The 14481-nt window shown below is 45.4% G+C and overlaps 1 protein-coding gene and 1 long non-coding RNA gene across 13 annotated transcripts in view; one reads left to right on the top strand and one right to left on the bottom strand.

Moving 5' to 3' along the window:
* Positions 1-14481, top strand: part of SAMD4A (sterile alpha motif domain containing 4A) — a 230112-nt gene that overhangs the window by 117632 nt on the left and 97999 nt on the right. For 3 of the 12 annotated variants that reach the window (XM_078334983.1, XM_078334986.1, XM_078334984.1), the window contains exon 3: positions 3748-3959. The exons of 6 other annotated variants lie outside the window; for them this stretch is intronic. Coding sequence is in view for 1 of the 6 variants with exons in the window: in XM_035260564.3 (XP_035116455.1) it covers positions 6260-6389 (130 nt within the window). In the remaining 5 variants the exon portion in view is untranslated. Of the gene's footprint in view, positions 1-3747; positions 3960-6138; positions 6442-14481 lie in introns of those variants that run through there. 3 more of the 12 variants (XM_078334982.1, XM_078334985.1, XM_035260564.3) reach the window with 2 other exon arrangements.
* Positions 345-2564, bottom strand: LOC118144945 (uncharacterized). The gene is made up of 4 exons (XR_004729913.2): positions 2474-2564; positions 1687-1773; positions 736-837; positions 345-478 (listed from the first exon to the last, which is right to left on the bottom strand). It is a non-coding gene; the product is annotated as an uncharacterized LOC118144945 (long non-coding RNA).

A 14481-nucleotide genomic window follows, 5' to 3' on the forward strand; every position in this document is an offset into this window, starting at 1 on the left:
TGTGACAGACCACTGCTCGGGAGGATGGAAAGATTTACGACTGCTGCAATATCCCACTTCAGAAGGAAATGCAGAGCCATTGAAGACAGACTACAAAATAATTACGCTATTATAACATGCAGTACACAGGACCAGGACTGGCCTTACAGAATGTAAGGATGAATATTATGAACATGTGCCCGAGATGGGGATTTCATTAAAGCAGTGTGTGATTCGGGAATCTCTGGGTGAAGAATAAGCCCCTGTTCTCATCCCACAATGTGGCCTTTAATGTTTGGGGTCATGGGGAGTCTGCTGTGTTTGCAGAAGGATCTTGGGGTATGAGTTTTGTAGGGGAAGATTCCAGAAGTCATATTCCCCAGACTCAAAAAGCAGCAGAAGTAACCAGAGCTTGCTGGATTCCATGTTGGCCTCCTGTCTCTACTGTTTCATTCCATTTTCACTCCTCTGTTGCCTTTCTATCTTCCCTGAGCCATGCCTATGTAGGAGGTGGTCACAGAATAATAAGAGGGTTACCTTGTGGCAGTTGAGCACTGGTACTAATGGTAGCCACGTGACAAACACACCACCCCATCTGGGTCCCAAACTCTCAATCAGTGCCCCTCTCTGCATATATCCCATTGAAAGCTCGTTTTGTGAATCTGACATTTCCCAGCTCCTAAAAACCCTGTTGATAATCATGCTTGCTGATCCTTGTCTATACTGTATTTGAAGCATTTACTTAGGCATACACACCTCAGCTTGTACCAAAAAGTATGTAAGAGGGGAGTTTCTGAGCACATAATCCAGTCTCCAAGGTGTTCTGCTGTGGATCCGCACTCTGACTATGGCTGTGTCCTCAAAACAGTAAAAAGGTAATGCAATGGAAGATAAACATGTATCAAATTAAAGTGTAAAAGCAAGTAGAGGCCAAATTCCTACACTATCAACATAGGCCAGCTCTGTTTTTCAGGCATTCAGTGACTTATGCTTACGCAATGCTATATGTAGAGGCCTGCTGAAAGAAAGGAAATGAATGAACAAGGACAAAAACTAGTTTTGGTGTTGCTGATATCTGAATAACCAATCCTGTGTTCGCTGCAGCCAGCATATTGTTCTCTCCCATTGCTGGCTGCTGTGCAGTGCTTCCCGTGACGGGGCCCTCCCTGGAAAGCTGTGCGCCCTGCCTGGTTCTTGAGGGACAGAGTGTATACTGGCACTCTGGGCTTCATGGGCTCAGGCTCCGTTATCTACAAGTGTGCAGAATACCAAAGGAGGGCCGTCATCTCTCAGTCATCTCCTTCCCAGGTACCCCTGAAGGGTTCCTGTGGGGGATGGAATAGAGGGTGGCATTGGATCTCAGGATGATCCTTGTAGGGATGGCTGAAAATGCAGGCCACTGTGCGGCAGGATAGTGCCTGAGGCACAGGAGCATGCCAGGGTTAGTAAGAGTCATGAATACTCTCGTTTCTGTCTCAGAAGACCCAAGTGGATGGCAGAGATGCCTGGAGCCAAACACAGTCACATAGGATTTCTAAGATCATCATGAGAAGGGCTAGTTCCAACAAAGGTTGAGGAAGAATGCTGGTCCTGTGATCAGGAGTCTAGAATGACCTTTTTTCTATCAGATCTATAACTATCCATGATACATCATGGAGAATCAGTCCTGAGCTTGATACATTCCTACATCAGAACCTGCATACATACAAACTGATCCCCTTCCTGGGAGAGCTCCGAGTAGACTCCTCTATCTCCATAGTTTGGATCAGATGTAGATTCCTTCCTGAAGACCACCTGTCTCGTGAAGGAGGAGGAGAAGGTGGCACAGGAGTCATTTTAAATGGATTTTAAAGTGATCATTTGAGCCATAAAAAAAAATACAAGTTTTTATTCTTCAAGGCAAAAGCCTTTTTCAAGCCAGGTGATTAAAGTCTAAATTGCTCTCCACAGGAGAACAGGAGGCATGTCTCCAGATAGATCCAGGTGGGCACAGTCTTAGTGAGGGGTAGATGTATGAGATCATCCGTATAGGATCCCGAAAGCTAAAAGGCTCACAGGAAAGGGAGTTTTCAAACCCCATCGTTTCAAACTCCCAGTAAAATATTGCCATAGAAAAGAGTTTTCCAAAGTCAACCCATTACTGGCTCAGATATTAATAGAAAATCAGGAGTCAAGAAGAGGAAGAAGGTAGAGATTTTAAAGTCAGACCTGGTTTTAATTTATTTGTGGTTATTCTAACTAGTAAATGAAACAAACTCCCCCTCTGGTGCCCTGTCCCAGGCATAAATTGCTCACCCATCGGAAAGGAATTATTTTTTTTCAAGGGTGCTACCTAAAAGACATTAGTTTAGCAAATTAACCGACATTCCTAGAAAAGCTGCATGCTCTTGCCAATAAATATTTACGGAGTTAGTGAAACCTCTAACAGCACCCCCAAATCACTGGGCCACTTCCAAAGGGGGAGCAGCTTACTTTCAGGAAATGGATTACTCACTTGTGGAATGAGACCAACACCCAGGCTACTCAGTTTCAACACACTTTAAAATGCAAAAGAGAACTTTCCTGCCTCAAGCTCTCAAACCTTTTCCAGATGGACTGAGGCGGGTGAACCCATTGTGATGCCCAACAAGGCTGGCTTAGGCTGGGGCTGCACACATCTGGATGTGCCTCCCATCCCTGCCCTGCACACCACACCATGAAGGCAGTTACAGGTTTGTGATGGGTTGCTGATAAGAGGCATCCCCGAAGGCCTGCCCTGTTTCCATTGGCCAGACACCCCCGGGGAAACAAGAAGTCTATGGAAAGACTGAATTGTTCAACTGAGTGCTGCCCCCTCCCCTCGAGGCTGTTGCCAATTTCACTTCTCAGCTGCAGCTGCCCACAGTTGTCTGGGAATGGAGCAGCATCAGGGTAGTAGGGGGGCACATGCTTTTTGTTCCAGACCTGGGCATTTGCCCTGGTAGCCAGAGCAGGCAGGCTGTAGGCCTGCTCTGTGCCACATTTGACTGGGGGTTAAGCCGGGTGCCTCAGGGCAGGACCTGGGAGGAGAAGCTGAGTGCAATCCAATTCAGTTCTGGGTACCAGGTTTGCAAAGAGGCATGAAGTGTAGCCAGAGGAGGGTGGCCAGGAAGCTACAGGGGCCTGGAAATCACACCACCCAAAGATTATTAGAAAAACCTCGGGACTGTTAACCTAAAAAGGATTTAGATGAATGGCTCTCTTCCCCTAGAGGGAAAGTAGATTGTCTTTTGGTATTTGTTTTTATCATAGTAAAATATACATAACCTAAAATCTGCCATTTTAATCATTTTTAAGTATACAGTTCTGTGGCATTAATTGCATTGCCAATGTTGTGTGACCATCACAGCTATCCACTTCTAGAACTTTATCATCATTCCAAATAGGATGTTATTAAACAATAACTCCCCCTTCTTCCTGCCTCCTAGCTCCTGGCAGTCACCATTCTGCTTTCTGACTACTCAAGGGACCTCATACAAGTGGAATCATACAGTATTTGTCCTTTTGTGTCTAGCTTAATTAACTTAGCACAGTGTCCTTGAGGTCCATCTATGTTATAGCATGTGTCAGAATTTCCTTCCTTGTTAAGGCTGAAGAGGATTCCATTGGGCATATATTCCACATGTTGTTTACCTATTCAGATTGTTGTTGGACGTTTGGGTTGCTTCCACCTTATGACTTGTGAAGAATGCTGTTATGAACATTGGTATGCTAGTACTTGTTCATAGATTTTTTTCTTTGTGGTTTCAGAAAAACTGATCTTAGCCAAATGGTTAGAAGTTGCAGAGAAGCTGATTGTGGCTTCAGTAACCCCAGCTCTCTTCAATGGTGGAAAGGTGGAAAAGCTCCCCATGGTTGGCAGTTGTGTGTGGTAAGAACACTTAAAACCAGAACAGGCAGAACAAGGAAATCTCTGAGGTCCCTTCCATCTCCAGAGTTCTATGATTTTCAAGCAGATTGAGGTATGTATTCTAAGGGTAACATCTGGAGAAAAAGAAAGTGGTGTCAGATCAGCTTCAGTTTCGTGAGGGAGAAAAGAGGGAAGTGGGGTGGTAAATTATCTACCAGTCAGGAGAGGTTACTTGCTAAACTATCTCCAGCCTGGGCTTGAGATCAGATACTGATGCTGCTGTGAAGCTCATACAAAGGTCCTATATAGTCTCAGGGAGATCTTCCAGAGCTCCAGAGAAAGCTTTCTAGTACTCTGGCTTCCTGCGGGGAGGGTGGTGAGTCCAGTTTTCTCAGCACAAATCCCTCATGTCTGCCTGGAAGGAAGGGACGTCCCTTTGGGGGAACTGAGCCCTGTCTCCCTGCGGGTTATGCTGAATGCAGGTGAGGGGGTGGGTGAAGACGAGCTTATTGGGTTGGGAAGTTTCAGGAGTGAATGTTGGCTGAGGTGGGGATGCCCTGGCTCCCAACAAAATTAACTTCATTCTGCTACAGTTGGGGGTTTTCTTATTATTAGTTGGGAAGGCCTAGCCAGAGAATTCCAGTATTCCAGAGCAAGTTTAATTGTGGGTGATTTCATTCTGCCCTTTTTATGTCGAAGCCAGGGGCTTGCGTCATATAACAGTGAATTCAGGGAGATTTTTATTTGCATGTGAATCATAGCTTTTCCAGCTGAATGTCACTTACTTGGAATTTTTGTCTGATTTTGTTTTTGTTTTTGTCTCTTGGTGTTTTTCCATCGGGCTCTTTGGCTAACCAGAAAAAAAAAAAAAAAATAGAGGAAGGGCTCAATCTGACTGAAACAGGGTTTGAGTTGGCAACTCAAAAGGAGAGTATTATGAATGTGAAAAAAAGAAAACGGATGCTTTATTTTGCTTTGAGGGAGGGACCAAAGCCAAGTCAAATTGAGAGCTCTAATTTGGGAATAGTGTTATTACAGGTCATTGAGAGTTGGTTACGCGCTAAATTGGGAGGCCAGTCACATGAGGAGGCAGCAGAGGCAGATCACATGGGGGACTGTTGGGGCCCTTTTACAATGAAATTTCATTTTATTTACTACACAGTTGAAATGTATTTATGTCATTTTGAGAAACCAAGTCACCTTATTGGCTGGGAGTTGCTCCCTGCCCTGGCCCGTCAGTTGTTTGATAAATAAGCCAGTTCTTCCAGTCTTTGTGCTTTCAGGGGTTTGATTTGGCAGTGAGATCTGTGCAGTGATTCGTGGAGCTGGCCCTGTGATAGCACTTATACATCTGCCCTTCTTCACCTGTCTGACTCCAAGGGGCTTGCTCCCCTCTCCTCCAAAGGCTCTACCCGTTTTAGACCTCAAGGACATTCAGTTAACTTCTCACATTATATAAAGAAGTGATGACCTTTGTTTTTGTAGATTATCTTCCATTTTCTCAGCACTGTTCTGCTTAATGTCATCTTGCAAAATAAGTACAAGAAAAGATGCATCCTGCCCCTCCACAGGCAGTTATGAACCAAGTATTTCTTCCTTCCTCCAAACTGCAGACTTTGGATGTTCTCAGCATCTTGGGGAGGACCAGGAAGGGACTGGTGTGTGGTCAGCTGCTGATTTCCCTTGAAAAATCAAAGTTGGCTTTCTTGGTGTCCAAAGCCCTGATGAGTTAGCTGTGTTTGAAATAAAAACAAAACAAAACAAAAGGCAGCCAAAAAAGAATATCTAGAATTCAGTTAATTCATTCCCCGTGCAAACAAGTTGTGCTCATGCTCCTAAATGGGGTATGTTACTAAGCCGGTGACACAGAGTCTGCTGGTGCTGCTGAAGCATCTGGGCCGGCGATGCTTGTGATTGAGGTTAGGAATAGAAGGTGTGTGGAAACTTTCTATAAAAGGCAGCCAGGTCCCCTGGACAAGGGGTCAGGAAGCTCCAGTACCATTCATGGTGTCACCAGGGCATTACTGCATGATTGGGGGCAAGTTTCTCTGTGCTTTGGTGTCCCCTAAGTGCCATATTGATTTGGGAAAAGGGTAAGGGCCTCAAGAAATGTTTCCGATGTAAGATGTTATCAGATAACTGGAGGGAGTGTGGTATCACAGGAGCTGAAATCAGGGCCACGTGCCCCTTTCTCCGGCTGCTGTCCTTTCTCAGGCATTGCCCTCTGTGGCTGATGCCTCTGACATCACAATACCCAGCCAGACACTCAGTAGTGATGAGCTGTGCCCAGTAGACACCAGAGGAGGGAAGAAAAGGAGAAGGACAAAGTGGAGAGGGAAGAGATGGAGCAATCTCTTATGTGATCATTCCACCAACTCGCAAATTTTTCACCTAGCACCTGGTTCAACTGTAATGTGCTCAGCTCCATATAACCTGGACAGCAGCTGTGCCCTCACCCCCAAACTCAGCGAAATATTACGGTCCCCTAATCAAGATAATTTTGCTCCTGTTAACGCATGTCCTGTGGTTCATCGTCAGACCAGTGAGTTGATACCAAACTTCACCAGACGGCTCTCCGGAGCAACGGTTTAGAGGTAACGTACTGGCTCTGATGCCCAGGCTTCCACAGACTCATCTCAACTCTCCTCCTCAGAGCAGCACAGAACTCCGGGGATTGTGTGGGGGTGGTTTGTGAGGGTGTGAGCCTGTGGTAAAGATGCTTTAAAACTGAAATTCTCACCTTCGTTTGATTCATGAGCCAGCACAGGCTTGGCCAGACTTTGTTTATTCTTATGGCACTCTTTAAACCCAAATGGGCCAAATCGTGGCTTCCCTGTCTATCCTTAGATGCAGCGATTGCTGCTTTTAACTGGCTAGATTGCTATGAATAGAAAACTTGAGAGATCAGCCCTATCTTAGAAATATTATGACATTTTGCATATTTATCGTTGACTTAAAAAAAAAATCCAACAACTTCCTCTAAAAATAGGTTCTTGCCACTCTTTGAACCACTTTCTCCTGGCCCTTCTCCTGGTAAGAAATCATGTTTTCCACCTGGTTTCACATCAGCCTTCCCAGATGCTTCAAATGCTATAAATTAGAGGGTATGATTTTCTCGGGTTCTCAAATTTGACCCTGGATCAGAATCACCTGGGGGCTTGTTAAACACAGTTTCTGATTCAGGAGATCTAAAGAAGGGGTCCCAGAAGTTGTATTTCTAACAATTTTTCTGGCAGGCCCCTCCTCCACACATTGTGAACCAGTGTCTTAGGGCTTTTGGGCCTCCCTCCCCTGCCCCATCCTGTAGGAGAGAGCCCTATGGAGCGTGATCCTGGTCCCTTAGATTGTTGGTGAGCAGCTAACAACTACATAGTACTCACCATGGGCCAGATGATGGTCCCATGCTTTACAAAGATTAAATAATTCAGATATTGCCAATCTTAGGAGGTAGCCCATTTTCCAGATGGAGGAACTGAAGCACAGAGTGGTTAAGTGAATTGCCCAAGTTCACACAGCTCACTCAGTGGAAGCGCAGACAGCATGACTAGCGTCTGTGCTCTCATTCCCCACACTTTATTGTCTTTCTGCTTTCCCCAAGTCACTTACAGCACCTGATACTCCTACAGTTCTTGGGAGTGAATACCTTAGAAAGGTGCCCTCAAGACAACTGAGCCCATCTTAGGTACTAACAACCAGCATCTTGGGCTCCGAGTCTCTGGGTGAATCGGCTACCCTACCTGTGTCTGCATCTGAGTAGAGGCAGGAGGAGGGGCTCTCAGCAGGGAGACATTGGGCATGTGACCTAGTGTAGACCAAGGGAGGGTTGTTGATAGGAAGACGCTGGGGGCATCATCTGAAGAGAGGCCTGCCCTCCCCTTCTGCTGGAGCCTCAGTGTCCCCTCACCATTCTTGCCTTGGTCCAGAGATTTCTGCTGTTGATACTTATCAGAGAGACAGTCAAAGCTGAGGAAGAACAGATGTCCCGTGTCATCAGCCGTAAAGAAAAAGTACATGTATCTTTTTTTGACCAGTTTGGTCTAGCAAGACTGTGTGATCAGCACTGACCTGGGCAAGGGAGCAGGCAACACGAAAGTGGAAGGACTGTCCACCCTCAAGGAGGGGTGAAGGGAGGGGGTGTCATACAGATGTGTAATCTGTATGTGTAAGTCATTGAGCTCAGTTGTGAGAGAAAAGGCAGCGAGGGCCCGAGTGGTGAATGGCATTTGGGGAGAGAGGAAGATTCTTAAACGAGATCACAGATGATGATAGGAGTGGAGGGGGAGGGTTCAGATGTGTCCAGGACAGATCGACAGCAGGGAGTATTCAATGATAAATGATACTGATCTCTTTTGAGAGTCAAACAGCCAGAGGTTAAGTCTCCACTGGTATTGTGATAGTAGACTAAGCTCTTTTTTTTTCCTGCCAAATAATGTGTTGGGTGCTGTCTGGAGGGCCTAGGAGTACTTTAGAAGATGGATTCTACTCCTTACAATGTTGCCTGTTGATTCTAGAAATGGAACCCTTCTCCAGGTATTTCTCTATCCCGCTGGTCTGATTCTCCCCAAGTTCTTTGCGGTAGACGTTTCTGTGGGCACAAAACTTTCCCTATGGCTATCTCTGATACCACAAATGCCATTTTAAAGGAAAGATCCTAGCACCAAGCCATATACATTGATAGGAACCGAAGATGAGTATCTGATGGATTAATAAACACAATCATCTCCAAAGGTGATGGCAGGAAGCTAGATTAAGACAACACAGTAGGCCACTGCTGTCACTCCCGGCTCGGAACCCATGTGGCTAGAAGTTAGCTTTGTCTTTCTCCTCACTGGGCCATGTGCCTAGGGTAGAGTTGAGGGAGGGTGGACAATGGTTAGTTTCCAAACACCCTGGATGTAGGGGCCCCTTGCTGCCTCCTGCCTGCCTCCATAGAGTTTAGAAGGTTTGTTTCCAAGAAGGAGCTCCTTCTTCCTACCAGGTTTGTCCTCTCTCCAGCTTCTCAGCCATGCAACGTGGGCCTGCCTGCACTGGGCTGTGCGGGTCTGTAGACAAGGCTTGAACTTGTCCTCAACTCTGCCTCAGCATCCGCTCCTCTTCATCCTACCGGGCCTTTCTCCTCCCGCTTACCTTCCCCTGCCTGAGCCCTCTCACTGTTTTTTTTTTTCAGTGCCTGCCTTTGTTGTAGAATTCTAGATGGCAGCATGCTTGCAACCCGGGAAAGATGAGGCCCTTGTTCAATGGCATTATTCCTGTGAGCCCTAAGCTCTGGTCTCCTTCTGTAGCATCCCCACCGATTCGGCTAAAGCCAAGGGCCCTCATCTGATCAGTCCTCCTGGTTCTGATCCAGCCACTGAGCCCTATGTCTACTCAATTTCACGGCAGGATGCCCAGAAGGAGAGAAATGGCCTCAGCCATTCTCATTCCTATTTAGAGAACTGCCTTCTTCACCATGGTCCTTCCTACCTTTTCCGAGGACTTCAGCAATGAAAAAGTAGCTTCCCTTCTCAAAAATGAAAAAAAAATCGGAAAAATCTTATTCTGATTCCATCAGTAGACCTACTAACCTGAAGACAGAGTTTGGCGCACAAGTAACAGGTGAAAATTTTGCTGCCTTTTACTGCTTACCATTGTGGAAATTCCCGGCGTTGGCTGGCAGTGGAGGGGAAGCAGGAAGGGAGGTGTGCCTCTAGCTCCCTCTACAGGGCCGTGCCCTGGGAGGACAGGAGAGCAGGACTGAGTATGTGCCAGGGTCGGAGCCTCTGTCCTTGCTTGTACAGTTAGCCAGGCCTTTCTTTCCAAAAAGAGTACCAGTTAAATTGTGACTGGGAACTAGATTATCCTGCCTACACAAAATTGTTCCTTCCCTCTCCCATTGGATGACTTGTGCTGTAAGTATTTCATATTTCATACCTCGATGAGTGATACATACATTTTTACTATCAACATTGCTAACATGTATATTTCGGGAATATCTACATGCTGTTCCTTGGTGACAATGTTTACATGGTTACACACCACACCACGGGGCTCTTACATTCACACTTACACTTTGGATCCCAGCTCTTGAGTTGGGAAATTTTGTCTATAGGTTGTTGAGCAACTTCATTATTTTAGAAAGCATGGGACCCAGTGACTTCTCAGTTCAGATGCATGTAAAGACGTAGAATGGCTCTGTGGTGTCAGGGGTGGGATGTGTGCACTCCAGCCCATCCCAGACTTCCCGAGGTGTATAAACCTGTTGTGTGGCATGGCTGTTGTTCAGTGTGCTCCACTGGATTAAGCATGAACTATTCTTTTGTGATTCCATCTGTTGATACTCCTCCCAAGATACTCCTCTGTTGACTGTTTGGACATTGCCAAGGATGCTGACCTTGGAGTTGTTTGTTAAATATTCTTGTAGTTAGGCTACATGGACGATGGTGTGCTGATTTTGGGACTCAGAAGTCCCAGAATATAACCTTTTGTGGAACAAGGCCTAAATCTAAACGTAGAAGTAGAAAGCACACTTTTCTCCTTTGCAAGGTCGACGTGAGGATTGCTAATTCATTCTTTGAAGATACTATTGAAGAGTCGCTCTGTGGTGGGTGGGGTTTTGGCAGTGGTGGTCTGGGAGTGTGAGGGTGACGCTGAAGATTAGAGAATGGGAAAGCTTCCTGTGTTTAGAACATTTACAGCCTCTCCTCTGGGGGGTTTATGGTGTAAAAAGACTAGTCAAGCGTGGTTTACAAGAATGTGTCTTGTATTTGTCGAGTGAGGTAACATTTTTTTCACCTCTAATTTATATAATTCTTAGGAGACCCCTTCCTATGAGGTTTTATTAAAACATAATCATGTTGTGCCGAAAAAACCCACACATATAACAGTCTTAGCCCTGTTGACACTACTTTTCTTTCCTTCTTAAAAAGATGTTTGCAAGAGTTGTATTAAATACATTTCATTCTGCTGTCTCAGCCTCTCCACTCTTTCATGAAGATTACTTTAATTGGTGTCAGTTACAATCACAAAAAGCACCCATTTTGCTTTTGTTTTCTAGCAAAAAACAATGGGGAAATTTTCCATCTTAAACAGAATATTGAAAAGGGGGAGGTGGTAAAGATTCTGAAAATTGAGGTAATCATTTTATTTCCCTCTCTTCCATGTTCCTGTTTTTATTTGATGGTAAAGCTAAAAATAATCAGAAAACAGCAGAGCTGAATGAGAAAAAGGTGACTGAACAGTTTGTGTGTGATGGTGGCACCGACTATTGTTTATAGGTCATCCATTCTGTCTTAAGCCTTCATTTAAAGAAAACTTCTAGGAAAATACCTAACATTTTAGAGAAATCCAAAAGGCTATTAAAACTCTATCAAACAAAAGGACAGGGAACAATTTTATATAGCTATTAAAAAAACATAATTAGACTGGGCACAGTGGCTCATGCCTGTAATCCTTGTACTTCGGGAGGCTGAGGCAGGAGGATCATTGGAGACCAACTTGGGCAACAAAGCAAGACTCCATCTCAACAGAAAATACAAAAATTAGCCAGGTGTGGCAGTGCATGCCTGTGATCTGAACTACTCAGCATGCTGGGGTGGGAGGATGGCTTGAAGCTAAGAGGTCAAGGTTGCAGTGAGCCGTGATTGTGCCACTGCTTCCAGCCTGGGCAACAGAGCAAGACCCTGTCTCAAAAAAACAAAAACAACTGTAACTAATAAGGAAATATTAATGCATGAAAAAATGAAGACACCCTCATTACCCTCATGGAGCTTGCATTCTAATGGAGAGAGGCCAGAAATACGCATACTGTATGGCAGGTCACATGGTGGTAAGCACTATGGAAAAAGCAAAGCATGACCTGGGGATAAGGGAGTGTAAGGTGAGAGAGTGGGGTGGGCAGTTTAAAATGGCGTGGACAGATAAGGTCTCACTAGGAAGGTGACATTTGAGCAAAGACAGAACTGAGAGGCTAAATATGGGTGTGGGGGAAAAGTGTTCCAGGCAGAGAAAACAGCAAATGCGAAGGTTCTGAGGCAGGCACGCCGCTGACATGTTGAAGGAACATCCTGGAAGCCAGGACTGACTGAAATAAGAAAGGATCAGTAGTAAGGGTAGAGGCTGGTCATACAGGGACTAACAGGCCATCAGAAGGACTTTGGCTTTTACTCTGAGGTGGGAAGCCATTGACATGTTTGATCAGGGCAGTGACATGATCTGCCTTCTAGTTTTCAAAGATCCTTCTTTTAGAAATGGTTGTTATGGTTGATAATAGGCTACTGGAGAGGGTGGAGAGATGCAGAAATGTGGTGAGAGGTAGTCACATTCCAGATGTATTTTGAAGATTCAGCCCTTAGGAATTATGGAGAGGTTAGACACAGGATATGAGAGAAGGGAGTCAAGGATACTCCAAGGTTTTGGCCTGAGCAATTGGAAAGATGGAAAGCCATCTGCTGAGATAGGAAAGAAGCACAACGGAGCAGACGTGGTGAGAACGAGAGCACGAGTTGGGTTATGGACATGTTGACTTTGAGATCATTTGAGTGGGCATGTAGAGGATGCATTTGGAAAGTGAATGTGGGGCTCAGGGGATATACCTGAGCTGGAAATACAAATATGAGAGTTGTCTGCATACTCATAGGCCAGGGGTCAGAACTGAGGCAGGTGGCTGGGGGAGCTGGCCTGGTTTTTGTGCCCTTTGGAAATGGGCAGCCTCAGACTGGTCATGGCCAGGAGGAGGTCAGAACCCTGAAGGTGAATCCTAACCCTAACTTCAGTCCTTGGCTGAGATCTCAGGCCTAGTTCCCAGCTGGCCTGGGTCCTGAAGGAGTAAAGGAGGACTCCTGGAGCACCCAGCCATGCCGGTACCTGGGGAAAAAGTAACTACAGATGGAAAGTCTTCATGGAAGAGATGACCAGATCTCTACTCAGGAGAGGTTAAAGGGCTCATTGGAAGTATCTGCTAGGGGTAGAGGTGCCTGGCTCTTGCCTTTTAAGTATGGTCAGGTGCCTTTGAATGACTGGCACCTGATGACTTTCCTGCTGTTGGAAAAGACTAGAATGGTCATAGTGGTCGATAGAGTCTGCTATGTAGATCTCTGCTTTTTCTAGTGAATCCAAGAGGCAGGAGCATTTTGAAGTGGCTTTTACCAAGTAACCAAATGCTCTCTGTATTATTTAACTTGCTGTGTAACAAACTACCCTAAAACTTAATGACTTAAGGTAACGACAGGCCAGGCACGGTGGCTCACACCTATAATCCCAGCACTTTGGGAAGCCGAGGCGGGTGGATCACGAGGTCAAGAGATCGAGACCATCCTGGTCAACATGGTGAAACCCTGTCTTTACTAAAAATACAAAAAATTAGCTGGGCATGGTCGCACACACCTGTAGTCCCAGCTACTCAGGAGGCTGAGGCAGGAGAATTGCTTGAACCTGGGAGGCGGAGGTTGTGGTGAGCTGAGATCGTGCCATTGCACTCCAGCCTGGGTAACAAGAGCGAAACTCCATCTCAAAAAAAAAAAAAAAAGATAACAACAAACATTTATCTCTCAGTTTTCTGAGGGTCAGCAATTTAGAACAGTCTGGCTGGGTAGCTCTGGCTCAAGGTCTCCAACAAAGCTGCAGTCAAGAAATAAACTAGACCTGGAGGCACCACTTCCAAGCTCACTCATGTGACTGGCAAGTTGGTTCTGGCTGTTAGCAGGAAGCCTGAACTCTCCCATACAGGTCTCTCTCTGGGATGCCTGAGCATCTTCATAATTGGTGTGACTGGCTTCCCCCAGAACAAGTGAACCAAGACAGCAAGGAGAAGCGGCAATGCTTTTTATGACCTAATGTCAGGACACCTCCATTGCACTCTCGGTCACATAGACCAGCTCTCATTCAGTGTGGGAGGAAAGCATATAGGTGAATACCAATAGTCTAGGATCAATGGAGGCCACCTTGGAAGCCAGCAATCACCTTCTGTCTTTTCAATTCTTTGTACCTGTTCAAAACACCACTTCCAGCCGTAAGGGCTCATAACTCCAGCCTGGGTTCCCTGTCACATCTGGTCTAATCCATACCACTAGCAGGCCTCCCACCAAATTATGAGGATTCTTCTCTGGTCACCTCTAGCTCAAGAAGGTACCTTGGGAGACAAATTCAACTGCAGGTGCCAACACAAGAATCCCACCATTTGCCACATTGGTATTTGCCATTTTTTCTCTGATTTTTCAGGTGCCCTGGCTCAGTTCACATCCCTACCAAATAGATACATGGTGTGTGCTGTTACTCACTTTTAAGTTGTGCAGAGTTGCACTGTATTTAGAAGGCTTTAGTACCTGATGCGTCTAGGATTGACTTCGTAACTTACAGAGAGCCTTTGACCATGTAAAACCCGCCTGTATTCCTGCCTTTTAGCACATTTATTTCACCAGTACTTCTTGTGTGTGTGCATTTAATTTCTAGCCATTTCTTGCATGAGCAAATTGCCTAAATGTGCTTATAAGAAACCCTTTTATGGTAAACGTTATTAAACTGAAAACAAGGGTATAATAAAAATAGCAATTTAAGGGTAATTTACTAACAACTCGAGCCCTTAAACATTGACATACCATTGTGTAGTAATAATACCAGACTTGGAATTTAAATACACTCTTTGTCACTCCAAGAATCAT

Source organism: Callithrix jacchus, chromosome 8 (assembly GCF_049354715.1).
Source record: "Callithrix jacchus isolate 240 chromosome 8, calJac240_pri, whole genome shotgun sequence".
Taxonomy (NCBI): Eukaryota; Metazoa; Chordata; class Mammalia; order Primates; family Cebidae; genus Callithrix; species Callithrix jacchus.